This window comes from Mastigoproctus giganteus, chromosome 3 (genome assembly GCF_048544385.1).
Source record: "Mastigoproctus giganteus isolate SK-2022 chromosome 3, ASM4854438v1, whole genome shotgun sequence".
NCBI lineage: Eukaryota > Metazoa > Arthropoda > Arachnida > Uropygi > Thelyphonidae > Mastigoproctus > Mastigoproctus giganteus.
The window spans coordinates 100503224-100519526 of record NC_143577.1 but is presented as its reverse complement, the minus strand read 5'-3'; the positions used below and the strand labels follow the sequence as shown (position 1 = coordinate 100519526).

Here is a 16303-nt window from a genome sequence, read left to right as displayed (position 1 = left end):
CCACTTCAAGAGAGCCTTTCGTAAGCGATTTCAAAATAAATTGTTTTTTTTTTTTCAGCTAGTAGATGCCCAAAATAAGAACATTCTTTCTAGAAAAAAGGCTATTGATTGATTCAGAAGACTGTCCTCATTTTGTGATGAAAGATAAGAATCCAAACAACAAAAACTAAGCAGTATGTATGACAGAAGTGTTAGAAGTTGGAGTTAATAAACAGTTTTTTATTGTGAGACACATTCCAGAAAAAGAGGCTTGCAGGACTTAAGATTTCAAGAAATATCACATACACTATGATCACTGAAATAATTAAAATTTGAAATGTCTAAATATAGTTTTACCATATAGTTTTATATATTAGCTGATGTGACCCCCAAAAATAATTTTTGAACCACATTTTGAGTAGTCTTTTTTTTTTTTGGATCTTAAAACTGGACTGCAAGGGAGAAACAGGAAAAATAATCTTGATGCAAAGGATTAAAAGTAATCCTTTTTCTCATTTCATTTCAAGAAGGATGTAGAGATGCTGTAACGAGTACAGAGAAGGGCAACAAGATTAGTGAATGGAACAAAGGGGTGCTCTTACAAAGAAAGGCTTAAGTTTTGCAAATTACAGTGTCTGGAGACTAAGCACCGGCGAGGTGATCTGATAGAGGTGTATAAAGCCTTGAATGGTTTGAGCATGCTCAATGCTGATGGGATTCTTCCTCTTGCTCAGAATAATCACCTGAGAGGGCATAAATTCAAATTGAGAAAAGATAGATGTAGGATAGACATGAGGAAATTTGCCTTTAGCCAGTGGGTGGTTGGTTGGTGGAATAGACTTCCATCCCTTGTCGTGGAAGTTGATAGCCTAAATAAGTTTAAGGCTCAGCGGACAGGTATTTCGAACGAACAGAGGGGTGAAGTGGAAGTGGTTATTTTTTATTTATTTATTTATTTATTTTTTTTTGGCTGATGCTGCATAAGCTTGTTTTCTTGCATCAAATGCCTCTACTAATGCTAATGCTAAGTATTTTACTCTGAAAGTTATTTCCTTTAAGAGATAACTACAAATTATTACACTAATACAGTGGTGTGCAAACTGTGAGGCGTGACCCCCAGATGGTTCATGAGATAAATTAAAGGGGTCGAGACAATTTTTAAATAAAATAATTTTTTGTGTACATAAAAGCTAAAAAACCTGTTGTTAAAATTACTTTTTCAATATAGCTATGGACACAGAGAAAGCAGTTGACTAGTGCAACTTCTCAGTACTACTTAATTGATGAACGGCAATCCCTTTAGCTCTTAATTCGCATTTCCTACAGCACACATTCTCAAATTGCCTATAGGCCAGAGGTACGAATATGTGGTGGCAGTAAATATATGTTATATAGCAAGTCTGCTGCTCGCTCAGTTTATTCTGCTTTGTAATTTGGTGCTTTTGTGTCATCTTGGATGTGTTTTTCATTGTCCTGCTACTTTTTATATTGCATATTTCAATGTTATTATAGTTGTTATTAAGAAGAAAAATATATATTTTACCATGAACAATTGGTAATCAGAAAAGACAAATAATAGAAAAGACAATAATGTTGCTACTGATACTTCAGAAGCTAATAAGGTAAGAAATATATCATGTAAAAATTTGGACACTAACGTTATTTCAAGTGTAGTGCAACCATCAATTTCTGGTACAGAGTCATCACATTCCAAATCAAAAAGAATAAAAAATATCAAGAAATATTTATTAAGTATGGCTTCACTTACAGTGTTGTTGATGATGAGCAATGTCCTGTGTGCGTAATATGCTACGATAAACTGGCTAACGAAAGCATGAAACCTATTAAATTAAAAAGACACTTACATATGAACCATCCAGAGCTAATAAAAAAAAAACCAGAACCATTTTTCAAAAGACACGGCAATACCATACAAGGTCTGAAATCTTCCATGAAGAAACATATGGCAGTTCCTTGTAAAGCTTTGAGAGCATCGTTGTAAGTTTCATATTTAACAGGAAAAAATTTGAAATCACATACTCTTGCTGAATCTCTTGTTCTCCAAGCTGCAATAAAAATGATTTCAATTATGTATGGAGAAAAGTACAGCAACGATTTAAAAATAATTGCTGTACTAAACAGAGACACGGTCCCACGGCATATTACAGTCATCAATTTATTGAATCATTCAATTTATTAAATTGATTGACAGAAAGTTCAATTTTTGCAATATAGATGAATCCACATATATTTCAAACCTTGCTCAACTAATTATATACGTCAAATACTGCTACAAGGGATATATTTTGGAGGATTTTCTATTTTGCAAAGCTTTGGAAGGAAGAATGATGGGCAAGAAGATTTTTGATGTTATAAATCTTTTCTTTCAAACAAACAATCTAATATGAAACAACTGTGTTGTAATTTGTACTGATGGTGTGGCTGCATTAATGGGAGAAAATAAAGGTTTAAAAGAAAAAGTAAAGGAAATTGCTCCAAATATAGTTTTCAATCATTGCATTATATATGGTACATGGGGAAGCATTAATAGCGAAGGAAGTGCAAACTGATTTGCATGCAATTTTGAAAGATGCAGTATGTGTGATGAACTTTATTAAAAGTAGAAGCTTAAATAGCAGACTTTTCACTATACTTTGTAATATAATGGGATCCGCTCAAGAAATGCTCCTGTTATATACAAAAGTGAGGTGGTTGTCCAGTGGTAAAGAGTTGCAACGTTATTTTGACTTAAACATGAAGTTTTATTGTTTTCATCAGATAAAAATCAGAACCTTGCTCAATTGTTTACAAATTAAAAATGGCCTGGAAAACTTAGTTACCTTGTTGACATATCTGAAAAATTAATGATTTAAATTTAAGTTTTCAAGGACAGGGAACAAATATATTAATACTCAGTGACAGAATAGAAGCTTAATCTTTGGAAAACTGAATTTGAGCGTAATAACACTGAAATGTTCCCCTGTTTATCTGATTTTGTTAATAGTAATAATATTAATATTAAAATGTTAATAGCAATTGACATTTTACAATTTAGGGATATCATTGCCACTCACCTAATAATGCAAATTAAAAATTTCCAAAAGATTTAATGTATCTCCAGAAAAAAAGTTGTATTGGATTTGTGATCCCTTTGCTTTTGAAGTTTCTTCATGCCCGAAATTTACTATTCAGCAAAAGGAAAATCTTATCAACCTTTCATCTGATGAAGTGTTGCATGCTCTTTTCAAAACTACAACTTGTTAAAAATTTTGACTTTCTCCTCCAAAATCAAGTATCCAGAATTATCAAAAATGGCAATACAAACATTGCTACCTTTCGGGTTTACATATTTATGTGAGGTGGTATCTCAAAATTAACAGCTATAAAAAGAAAACAGTGTTCCAGACTTGATCCAGAAGATGACATGAGATGAGCAATTTAAAATATTGCCCAAAGTTGAATCAAATATCGTCGGTTATCCAGGCCCATTATTCTCATTAATTGTTTTGTTTTGTAATTGTTCATTTTTTTATTGTTTTGTAATCTTAATTGAAGCATAAGAATTTGATTTGTTGTTTTTGCTATATTAAACAATTCTTTTAATGTGTAAATTAAAAGGGAAACAATTTTTTTATTCCTTTCTCAGTACTTTCATAAAATTTTCTACTACATAATTTATAAAATTCCATTTTTCTTCTCTTAAAATCTGGTCATCCTACCTCAGGATTCATATTAAGGGGTCGCATTAATTTTATATTTAATAAAGGTGGTCGCGAGCGAAATAAGTTTGTGTGCCACTGCACTAAAATACCACAGTTATTATCTTTACTAACAGTATCAGGTTCCACAACCTCTGCCAGTTCCTTGATCATAGGCAACCGCTACTCTCAGTGGTCAGGATGTTCAGAAAAGTAATAGAACAGAGATTGCATCATAAGAAAACGATGGAATCCTGAGTGATCAATCCAAGGTGCCCAATAATAACACCACCACCACCACCTAAAGATCTGATCTCTTGTTGAGAGGGAAATCCAGAATTTCTTTTTTCGTTTTTTTAATTTTACATTAATATTCTGTTGTTAAATAGACAGATACAGAATGCATCCATTCCTATGTTTTAATTATTAGCCAACTTTTAAATTCTTTTATACATATACAGTGAAACTTCTCCAAACGGACACCTCTCGTTAACGGACATCTCTCGTTAACGGACATTTTCAAATTCCCCAACTCACCTCCATTGGTTTTAACGTGTTTGCAGCTTCTGTCTAGCGGACATTCTCTGTAACGGACGCGGAAAGGCAATCTGCACTGTTTCGTTTAGATTAGCACTTAATTTGATCTCCCCATAACGGACAGTGGGAGAGCTCACGGCCCTTTTCTAGGAACGTTTCTTCCACGTATTGCCTCAATCGTGTGTTTATTTTCTATTTCCGATTCTCTGAATTTTATCAAGGTTTACGTCGCGGTTCTAAACCCTTTTTCAAGAATTTTAAGGCACATGTAAAACTTCTGATGAATTCGGTGTGTGCGGGGGAGGGGATGGTCGGCCTTTCGTCTTTTCAGTTTCGGTTTTGTTCAGTGTCGTGTGAAGTGCACAATGTCTTCTCGTAAACATTTAACTTTAAAAGATAAAGTCGACCTCATTAATGCATATGATCGGCAAAAAAATAGTGTTCGCAATCTCACTGCAAAATTCAAAATCGGGAAGACGCAGGTAAGCAACATCCTAAAGAAAAAAAATGAACTGCTCAAACAATTTTGGCAACACGTAAATGATCAGGTTCAAAAATCATTTCCGAAAACTGTTGGACTTCAAATTTGTCGCGCACGTGCTAAAAAAATTCCCATTATTGGGCCTATTATCAGGGAAAAGACTTTGGAGGTTGCGAAATCTATGGAAGTAAATGAGTTCAAAGCTTCTGTGGGATAGCTAGACAAGTTCAAAACTCGGCATAAAATTTCTTGGAAAACCGTAAGTGGTGAAGGTGGATTGGTTGATACTGGGGGTTGTAACAGAGTAGACCGTCAAATTGGAAGATTTATGTCGTGATTTTGAAGCTAAGGATATTTACAACTGTGACAAAACAGGGTTGTTTTTTAAAGCTCTTCCTGAAAAAACAATGAGTCTAAAAAACGAAAAGTGCCAGGGCGGAAAAATTTCTAAGGAATTTCTAAGCTTGACTGTACTATTGTGTACAAATATGCTGGGAGACTTTGAACAACCTCTTGTTATAGGAAAACCACAAAATCCTCATTGTTTCAAGGGCATAAAGTTGAATCTTTTGAATGTTGACTGGAAGTCTAATAAAAAAGCGTGGATGACACGAGATATCATGAGCGAATGGATAAATCACTTTAACCAAAACATGATTCGTCAAAACAGAAAAATTATTCTTTTCAGGGATAATGCTGCATCTCACCCGCACATTGAATTGTCCAACATTCAAATCGTTTTTCTGCCACCAAACACATCTGCAGAGTGTCAGCCCTTGGAACAAGGGATAATAAACAATTTTAAACTTCACTACAGAAAACGTTTTAAGACATCTCATTGCAAACATGAACAATGTAACATGTGCGAGTGACCTTGCAAAGAAACTCAGCATCCTAGATGCGATTCAATGGATTTCCTCTTCAGTAAACGCAATTAGAAAACAAACTGTCGTGAACTGTTTTGTAAAGTCTGGCTTCTCCAACGCAAAAATTGAAGTTGTGAACTGCAATGTGCAGCACCAAGAAGAACAAGAACTTCAACATCTATTGATAATATACGATACTTCCGCTACAAGTGACCCTGGCTACAAAGATATAGACTCAAACCTCACTACAGAAGATGGTGCTCTAGATATCAAAGACATTATCATCGATATTTTTCAAGAAGTTCCTCATGAGGATGAAGAAATGGAAGGAGGTCATTCTGTCGAAGAACATATTAACGACGAACCACCGATGAAAATAGAAGCGCTCATACAAATCAATCGTTTAAAAATGTTTTTCGCTGCTGAAGAAGATACTGAAGGACTTTCGATGGTTTCTTCACTCCAAACAAATGTTGAAAACAAAATTATCAGCCGGAAGAAGGTGCGGAAGAAAATAAGTGATTACTGTATGTATTTTTCTTAAGATAAAGTCATAATATGCATAGCACAATTGTATGTATATTATTTACAAAAATATTGTGCAAAATCTGTATATAATTTAATTTAATTTTACATTAAACGTTTAACGATTTTTCTTTATCTCTTGTGTATGTAATTGTATATTATTTACAAAAATATTGTTCAAAATCCGTATATATTTTAATTTAATTTTACATTAAACGTTTAACAATTTTTCTTTCTTTCTTTTTTTTTTCTCCCTCAGACTTCTTGTTAGTAGACACTTCTCTCTAACGGACAGATTTTCGTTCCCCATGGCTGTCCGTTAAAGGGAAGTTTCACTGTAATTTCTTTAACCTTTATTTTAATGAAGCCTCCCACAAAAGTTTATTTTGATTTTTACATTAAAAGTTTCAGCACATTCATAAGCATGTTTACTATCTTAGATTTCCTCTTCTACACATTTATGTTTGGCAGTAATCAAAACACTGTAAATATGTAGTTTCAAATAACCTCCCTGTCTTGCTAACATACAATTTCTCAAAACTGAATGTCTTTTTGCATATCACGTATCTTCTTCTAACTGGAGGAAATTGTCGCTTAACATAAATTTTAAAAAATTGCTTTTTTTTTTTTTTTTTTTTTTTTTTCACTCAGAGATTAAAATAAATGTAGATTACAAGAGAAATGAACATTAGAGTGTAGGATGGGGTTACTCAGCATCTCTGACTAACCAATCAAGGATTAATCACTCTCTTTTGATGTCACACTCTTCTCCTATTTTCTTGATATCCTGACTGAAAGTAATGGTGCATACGACCAAGGAATTGGAAGAGGTTCTAGGACATAATGCCATTAACAAAGATAATAATCGCAATGTATTAGTACAATAATTTTTAATTCTCTTAGTGCATATTATTCCTTATGATTATACAGAAAAAGAAATCTAGTGATCTTACCTAACAGTTATTTGTACTATTACAAACATCAAATTTACAATCAACAACACAAATAGCAAGGGCAGTATATCCTCTTTGGTCTAGGGCTTTCAGTTTAATCTATAGTTCATTTGGTGGCATAAGAGTTATATGAAGAACTTTTATCAATTTCTCACATTTAATAATCTATTACATAGCTGCAATTTATCTGCCATTATTATACTGCAGTCATCACATACAATTTAAACTAATAAATTGTGATTACATGTAAAATTCTAGTCATTGCACCCTCAGTATTTCAGACTTTTTGTTTCCTTCACTTTTGCACTTACTTCCTGAAAAATCATGCACAAACTTTTTGTGCACGATTTTTCATTCCATTTCAAAATTCACACCTTCTGGTCATTTTTTATAAAACTCTAATAATATTTTTGGTCAATTTATATTTTAGCATATAGCTGTCAACTAGGCCTTTTTTTTTAGCCCAACCAAGCAAAAAACAGGAGTAAAACTGGAGATATTTCCAAAAAAAAAAAAGCAGAGGTTTTTTATAGTTCATATTGAACTATAGATCAAATTACACTAAAAAAATTAATATTTTATATTAAAATACAACCATAAGATTGTTTATCAGTACAGTAGAAAATTCTAGTCATTGCACCCTCAGTATTTCAGACTTTTTGTTTCCTTCACTTTTGCACTTACTTCCTGAAAAATCATGCACAAACTTTTTGTGCACGATTTTTCATTCCATTTCAAAATTCACACCTTCTGGTCATTTTTTATAAAACTCTAATAATATTTTTGGTCAATTTATATTTTAGCATATAGCTGTCAACTAGGCCTTTTTTTTTAGCCCAACCAAGCAAAAAACAGGAGTAAAACTGGAGATATTTCCAAAAAAAAAAAAGCAGAGGTTTTTTATAGTTCATATTGAACTATAGATCAAATTACACTAAAAAAATTAATATTTTATATTAAAATACAACCATAAGATTGTTTATCAGTACAGTAGACATTCAAATTAGCTTGGCTAAGATTTTTCTGTCTTTAGGTTTTTGTTTCAATTGTCTGCTAGGCATCTCATCATAACAATTGATACTGTTTATAACAATGACCCTGCTATTTAGTCTTGGGTGTTGAGAGAATTTCCAAAGCTTCACCAGTAAAAGATCTTAAACTCCCCACCCCCCATCTGACTGAATATTTTATCGCACTCAGCACACCACTAAACAGAATTGTTAAAATGCTACACACAACTTAGAACAATCTCTGTTGTATTTCAAGCTTCCTTGTGCACTTGTCAGTTCCTGATACTACAGAACTGATACTGCAAAATATCTTTTTCTGTAAAAACTCACAGATTTCTGATGTTTTCTGAACTAAAGTTCAAGAAGCTTTTTTAACCAAATTTCAGTTTGGGTCAAAAACTTATTCAATGAGTGGTTTTAGTGGAGGACCAATTATATCTAAGAATTTTGTTTAGAGCCAAAAGACTTTCAAAAGCCATAAAGAAACACATTTTGGGAAGTGCATTTCTTAATGGTATTATGAATTAAAGCAGCAATTCTCAACAGGGATGTATGGCCCCCAAGGGTGCGAAAATTGGTTTGGGGGGGGGGGGGGGGCAAAAATCATGGGTATTACAACGGTTTTGTGGACCTCAAGTTCCACCCTACCAGACGACATCTTATTCCTTAATATTTAATTTCTCTCATTGGATTTTCTTTTCCCCTGAGACATATAGGTACAGTATATTATATTAGGAACGAGTGAGAAATTTTGATAAAAGGAAGATAGTGGGCATGATTTAATTCAACCACCTTTGCTTTTCATAGGCATTAAATGCCTCAGTGCTGTGAGAGGTAATGTCTCCCCAATCCTTGCTGTTTGCACCTTTCCTAAAGCTGCTACCTTAGCGGCAGCATAGTGGGTGTGGTTTATTTACTTATTCTTTTGTTTCATTAGTCAATATATGAGGCATGGATGGGATGAGGAAATGATTCAGTCTATTGTTTCTACTTTCTAATCGACATTTAGTATTGATTTATTGTTTCCTGGTGGAAGTTGTTTATTTTTAATCCACAGTGCTTTTGTGAGTGACATGGGCTATGCGAGTTAAAAATATAAATAGTTTATATTTTATTATTTAATTCTTTGTAATTATTCAACCCATCATCAATCCTGTCAAGTGTCGATAAGAAAGTGTCAACAGTATCTGGATGAATATCTAGCTTATGGTTTTATTGAAAGCCAATTCAACTCAAGACAAGCTATGTGTCTCATGTGTAATAGTTCTTTTTTAAATGAGGAACCATCAAGACTTTTAGATCACTTAAAAATAAAACATCCTGATAAAGTTGGTAAACGCGAAAATTTATTTTTATTTTGTTACACAGAGCATTAATAAAACTACAATAAATAAATTAGCTTTCGGCTGGGTGGCAGCCTTCATCGGATTAAAATACTTGAATGGCAGTTGGAATAGAGATGCACTGCCAGGATGGTGCGTGAGGCACGTGGTTAATTGTTTGTTGATGTTTGTGGCTGTGACGTATGGTGGTGACGTGGCCAGCGTTTGTCTATGGATAGAATTACTGACTCTGTGATGGGGTTAACTTGACAACCACTGTTTCTGTTCAAAGCGGTGTCCGAGCATTTTATATTTAGCGATTCCAACCAGGTACGCCTCAGGTAATGGTCGGACCTGTCCACAACCACGACATCGCGGTGTGGGTCGATGTCGTGGTGGGTTGTCCAGACATGCTCGGCGATAGCTGAGTGTTCTACATCTGCCAAACGGATCGCCCTTTTATGTTCTGAGAGACGTTTCTCGAGTCGATGTCCAGTCTCTCCAAAGTAGCAGCTCGTGCAGTCACGGCAAGAGATGAGATAGACCAAACCACTCTGTAGAAGGGTGGGGACAGGTGTTTTTATGTTGGAAAGGAGAGAACGCAGTTTCTTGCCTGGGAGTTGGATGCACTTTATCCCATGCGATTTTAGGATTCTACCGATCTGCTGTGACAGGTTGGGGGTAGTATGGGATGAATGCCCTCGTGGATGACTCGTCACTGTTGGCGTTGCTGTTGGTCGTCACGTTGTCGCGTGCTTGTAGATCACACCTGTCAAGGACGTCGATGGGGTAGCCACACCTCGTAAGGTCTACTTTGACTCTGGTGATCTCTTTGCGTCTTTCATCTGCGGAGCTGGAGTGTGTCCAGGCGCGAGTTAGCAAGGTTCGGGCAGTTGAGAGGAGGTGGCCCCGTGCGTGTGCTGACTGGAAGTTGGTAAATTGGCCAGCATACATAGGCTTACGATAAACTGTCGTCTTCAAGCATGTGTCTTCGCGTCGGACAAGTGTATCTAGGTATGGTATAGAGTTGTTTGACTCCAGCTCAATCGTGAATTTTATGAAGGGCAATAGTGAGTTGAGGTGGGTTAGGAGTCGCTGACCTGAGTCTCTAGGGATGACTACGAACACATCGTCTACATAGCGACACCAAAAGGCAATGTGATCTGGTGCGTGTGTAAACGCACGTCCCTCTAACTCCTCCATCACGATGTTTGCTGTGACCGAGCTGACAGGGGAACCCATGGCTGTGACGTGTATCTGCTGGTAGATCGAGTCATTAAACATCATTGCACCCCCTGTTAAGCACAGTCTGAGGGCGGCGGAAATGTCATCGGGCGTCAGTCTAGTTCTGTCGCTAAGGGTTCCATCATTATCCAAGAGTTGTTTTGCACAAGAGATGGCAAGTTCCACTGGGATGGAGGTAAAAAGTGATACGACATCGAACGATGCCATGACTTGATCTTGCGAGATGGATATAGTGCGGATCCTTTCTATGAACTCAACACTGTTGGAGACTGTGTAGGTGGTCTTGCCAACTAGAGGAGAAAGAAGTCTCGAGACAAATTTAGACAGCTCGTAAGTCGGTGATCCACAGCAGGATACAATAGGTCTTAGTGGTGTGCCTTCTTTGTGCACCTTCGGCAGGCCGTAAAACCGTGGGATCTGACACCCAGAGGCACGGAGGTGATTACGGGTTGACTGTATGATTTTCTCTTGCTTCAGCCAAGTGTTGATGAGGATATTCACCTCTGACTCCCATCGTTCCAAAGCCCTGTTGGGGTTGATGGTTAAGGGTTTGTAGACGGTAGTGTCTTGTAAGAGCAGTAAGGCTTTCGCCATGTAATCAGTGTGGTTCATTACAACCGTACGACGGCCTTTGTCCGCCGGTAGAATGACGATGGATGAATCCCATTTCAGTGCCTTGAGGTTAGAAATCTGTATACGGCTGAGGTTTGAAGAGACGGGGCGGGCATGGTGTAGAACTGCTGCAGTCTTTAAGCGGATTGCGTTGGCTACATCTTCTGGGAGGCGTGATAAGCTTGCTTCCACACCCAAGGCGATGTCGGTGATCGGTGGGTGCTTTGGAAGAACGGCAAATGTCATGCCAAGGGTTAATAAGTTTATTTGTTCTGCAGATAACTGCTTGCTGCTTAGGTTCAATACGAAATCCGTGCAATTTGTGAGAGGGGAATTACGCTGGCGCTGAAATTGATGGGATTCATTAATTAAAGTATTGAACTTACGTTTCTGTCGGGCACGATAACGATCTGATTCTCTTTCAAGTATTTTAATCCGATGAAGGCTGCCACCCAGCCGAAAGCTAATTTATTTATTGTAGTTTTATTAATGCTCTGTGTAACAAAATAAAAATAAATTTTCGCATTATGAATCCAGAGCACGTAGGCCTGTTTTATTATGTACGGACTATTCTTGGCCAACCAACATATGATATGGTCGTGAGACTCCAGAAAGATTTTATCTTCATAGCCCGTAGCAGACAACACCTCAGGTTTGCACATAGATGCAAAGCTAACTGGATTATACCGAAAGGATTTCACTACAAACAACCGTTTCCTAATGAGCGTATGGGACGTGCCTGTCGGAACTTCGGCTTCAGAACTCTGCGCATATGGATCGGCTGCCTCCATCGTGACATACAACGTGCTTCAGCGAGCAAAGCAGCCCTACTTGCCGACCTTAAGGCTCTGGTTCCCGATCCTATTTACACCAAGGTAATCAATACTTTATGTTACCAGGCCATCAGAGAATCAGATCGTTATCGTGCCCAACAGAAACGTAAGTTCAATACTTTAATTAATGAATCCCATCAATTTCGGCGCCAGCGTAATGCCCCTCTCACAAATTGCACGGATTTCGTATTGAACCTAAGCAGCAAGCAGTTATCTGCAGAACAAATAAACTTATTGACCCTTGGCATGATATTTGCCGTTCTTCCAAAGCACCCACCGATCACCGACATCGCCTTGGGTGTGGAAGCAAGCTTATCACGCCTCCCAGAAGATGTAGCCAACGCAATCCGCTTAAAGACTGCAGCAGTTCTACACCATGCCCGCCCCGACTCTTCAAACCTCAGCCGTATACAGATTTCTACCCTCAAGGCACTGAAACGGGATTCATCCATCGTCATTCTACCGGCGGACAAAGGCCGTCGTACGGTTGTAATGAACCACACTGATTACATGGCAAAAGCCTTACTGCTCTTACGAGACACTACCATCTACAAACCCTTAACCATCAACCCCAACAGGGCTTTGGAACGATGGGAGTCAGAGGTGAATATCCTCATCAACACTTGGCTGAAGCAAGAGAAAAATCACACAGTCAACCCATAATCACCTCCGTGCCTCTGGGTGTCAGATCCCACGGTTTTACGGCCTGCCGAAGGTGCACAAAGAAGGCACACCACTAAGACCTATTGTATCCTGCTGTGGATCACCGACTTACGAGCTGTCTAAATTTGTCTCGAGACTTCTTTCTCATCTAGTTGGCAAGACAACCTACACCGTCTCCAACAGTGTTGAGTTCATAGAAAGGATCCGCACTATATCCATCTCGCAAGATCAAGTCATGGCATCGTTCGATGTCGTATCACTCTTTACCTCCATCCCAGTGGAACTTGCCATCTCTTGTGCAAAACAACTCTTGGATAATGATGAAACCCTTAGCGACAGAACTAGACTGACGCCCGATGACATTTCCGCCGCCCTCAGACTGTGCTTAACAGGGGGTGCAATCAGGTTTAATGACTCGATCTACCAGCAGATACAGGGCACAGCCATGGGTTCCCCTGTCAGCTCGGTCACAGCAAACATCGTGATGGAGGAGTTAGAGGGACGTGCGTTTACACACGCACCAGATCACATCGCCTTTTGGTGTTGCTATGTAGACGATGTGTTCGTAGTCATCCCTAGAGACTCAGGTCAGCGACTCCTAACCCACCTCAACTCACTATCGCCCTTCATAAAATTCACGATTGAGCTGGAGTCGAACAACTCTATACCATACCTAGATACACTTGTCCGGCGCGAAAACACATGCTTGAAGATGACAGTTTATCGTAAGCCTATGTGTGCTGGCCAATTTACCAACTTCCAGTCAGCACACGCACGGGGCCACCTCCTCTCAACTGCCCGAACCTTGCTAACTCGCGCCTGGACACACTCCAGCTCCGCAGATGAAAGACGCAAAGAGATCACCAGAGTCAAAGTAGACCTTACGAGGTGTGGCTACCCCATCGACGTCCTTGACAGGTGTGATCTACAAGCACGCGACAACGTGACGACCAACAGCAACGCCAACAGTGACGAGTCATCCACGAGGGCATTCATCCCATACTACCCCAACCTGTCACAGCAGATCGGTAGAATCCTAAAATCGCATGGGATAAAGTGCATCCAACTCCCAGGCAAGAAACTGCGTTCTCTCCTTTCCAACATAAAAACACCTGTCCCCACCATACTACAGAGTGGTTTGGTCTATCGCATCTCTTGCCGTGACTGCACGAGCTGCTACTTTGGAGAGACTGGACGTCGACTCGAGAAACGTCTCTCAGAACATAAAAGGGCGATCCGTTTGGCAGATGTAGAACACTCAGCTATCGCCGAGCATGTCTGGACAACCCACCACGACATCGACCCACACCGCGATGTCGTGGTTGTGGACAGGTCCGACCATTACCTGAGGCGTACCTGGTTGGAATCGCTAAATATAAAATGCTCGGACACCGCTTTGAACAGGAACAGTGGTTGTCAAGTTAACCCCATCACAGAGTCAGTAATTCTATCCATAGACAAACGCTGGCCACGTCACCACCATACGTCACAGCCACAAACATCAACAAACAATTAACCACGTGCCTCACGCACCATCCTGGCAGTGCATCTCTATTCCAACTGCCATTCAAGTATTTTAATCCGATGAAGGCTGCCACCCAGCCGAAAGCTAATTTATTTATTGTAGTTTTATTAATGCTCTGTGTAACAAAATAAAAATAAATTTTCGCATTATGAATCCAGAGCACGTAGGCCTGTTTTATTAAAGTTGGTAAACATATTGAATATTTTAAAAATTTAAAACAGAATTTTGACTAATGTACTTCCTCATTTAAGAAAAACACACAAACAAATTACAATAGAATGACTGCGTCTTATAAATTGTAGTTGTTGTTGTTGTGGAATTTAATGACATGCAGGCTGCCAGGGTCATATCGTGTCTTTCTGAAGATTAATATATTTTAATTTAATTGTAATAACTATTATATTTTATTGTATATTCCTATATGATTTAGGACATATGACCTTGAAACAACCATCGTCACCTGCTTGCCAAAAAACTTATTCCCACCATGCTTTTGAGGAGGCACTGCCATTCCTAAAAGGGTCACTATGTCACCCATTACTCCTTCATCCTAGATGAAGTGAAAGATTCTATTCATCAATTTAAACTGGGACTGCTACAAAAATGTGTGGTCCTATTTCATGACAAAGCCACACCATATTCAGCAATGTGACCCAAGCAAAGGTTCAAGGCATAAGTATGAACGATTTTAAACAGCCATAAATAAATTATCTATTTATACTCCAGGTCAGCCACATAGGATTAAAGGAGTTTAAAGGAACATTAACTTAATTTATTGTAGAAAATGAATTGAAACACACAGCATGAATAACTCTAAACTCCTTAAATTGATTTGTTTCTGTTTGTCCTAAATCAACAGCTTACTACATTAATTTAAAAACTTTTTGAGCCTCTGAAACAACAACTATCAGGGAAGAAGTTTGAAACTGGTGAAGATATTAGAAGACTGAAGGTCTGACTGCAGTTTCTTGATTGTGATTTCTTACAGTATGTACCTATCTGTTGATAAGATGAGTAACTAATTCATAGCAGCAATTTATAAAAATTATATTGACACCTCTACTCCAGATACAATATTAGACCTTTATTTCTGTGTCAATAAATTAATCAACATAAAAGATTTGTCTAGCTTATTTTCCAGACACCCCTTGAAGAATATATTTCAATTAAAAGGCACCGAGGTTTTTCAGGTTTTTTTGTATTTTTTAGGTTTTCAATTTAAATTATTAGGTTTAGATTATTTGTATCTGGGCTTGAACTAAAATTTTGAATTTGATTTTAAAATTGAATTAAGTATTACCATTTAGATTTTATGATTTCTAAATTAAATTTTTGCCTAATAACTACTTTTTTTCTCTCCATGAGTCTCAATGACACAGTATAAAAATGGCACAGTCTTGATACTTCGTTTATTCCCTGTACTTCATACATAAATAAAAATAAAATCAGTTTGCTTGTTTGTTTCAGAATCAGCAAGATATTTTAGACTAAACATACAATGGAGATACAATTTGCCACTCAGAAAAAAGCAATTGATTATGCAAAATTTTAATTTATAAATCAAGAAGTCCATTTGGATTGCTAATAATTAGTCCGATCTTAACCAATTCAAAAATTTTAGCCCAAATATTAAAAAAAAAAAAAAAAAGCAAAGATAACAAATAGCCTAACCTCAAAAATAAGTCCCCAGTGCAATTTAATTGAAATATCCTGTATATATAAAGGTTAATTTGCTAATCATATACCATATCAAAAATTAAATAAATATACTCACAGTAATATCATCAAGTGATGAATCAATAATTTCATAATTATCAGGAAGGCAGTAAAAGCGCAAAGTCTGTAGATTGAGAAAAACATGGTGACCTGCTTGAACACTGTGCATATAGGCATGGGTGTTTGGTCCACGACCTGCAGAAAAGAATTCTTAATATTTATTTTTGACGGGCTTTATATACAAGAGAAATATACTCACAATTTATGTTATACAGGTTAATAATATCATTTGAAACTTAAAAATGATTAAACAATTTTGCCCATTAAAGTGAAATTGT

General features: G+C 37.3%; 1 protein-coding gene across 3 annotated transcripts in view; it reads right to left on the bottom strand.

The window, feature by feature from the left end:
• Positions 1–16303, bottom strand: part of Usp39 (ubiquitin specific protease 39) — a 324799-nt gene that overhangs the window by 207443 nt on the left and 101053 nt on the right. For all 3 annotated transcript variants that reach the window (XM_090370604.1, XM_090370607.1, XM_090370606.1), the window contains one exon: positions 16024–16160. In XM_090370604.1, the coding sequence (XP_090226730.1) occupies positions 16024–16160 (137 nt within the window). The remainder of the gene's footprint in view (positions 1–16023; positions 16161–16303) is intronic.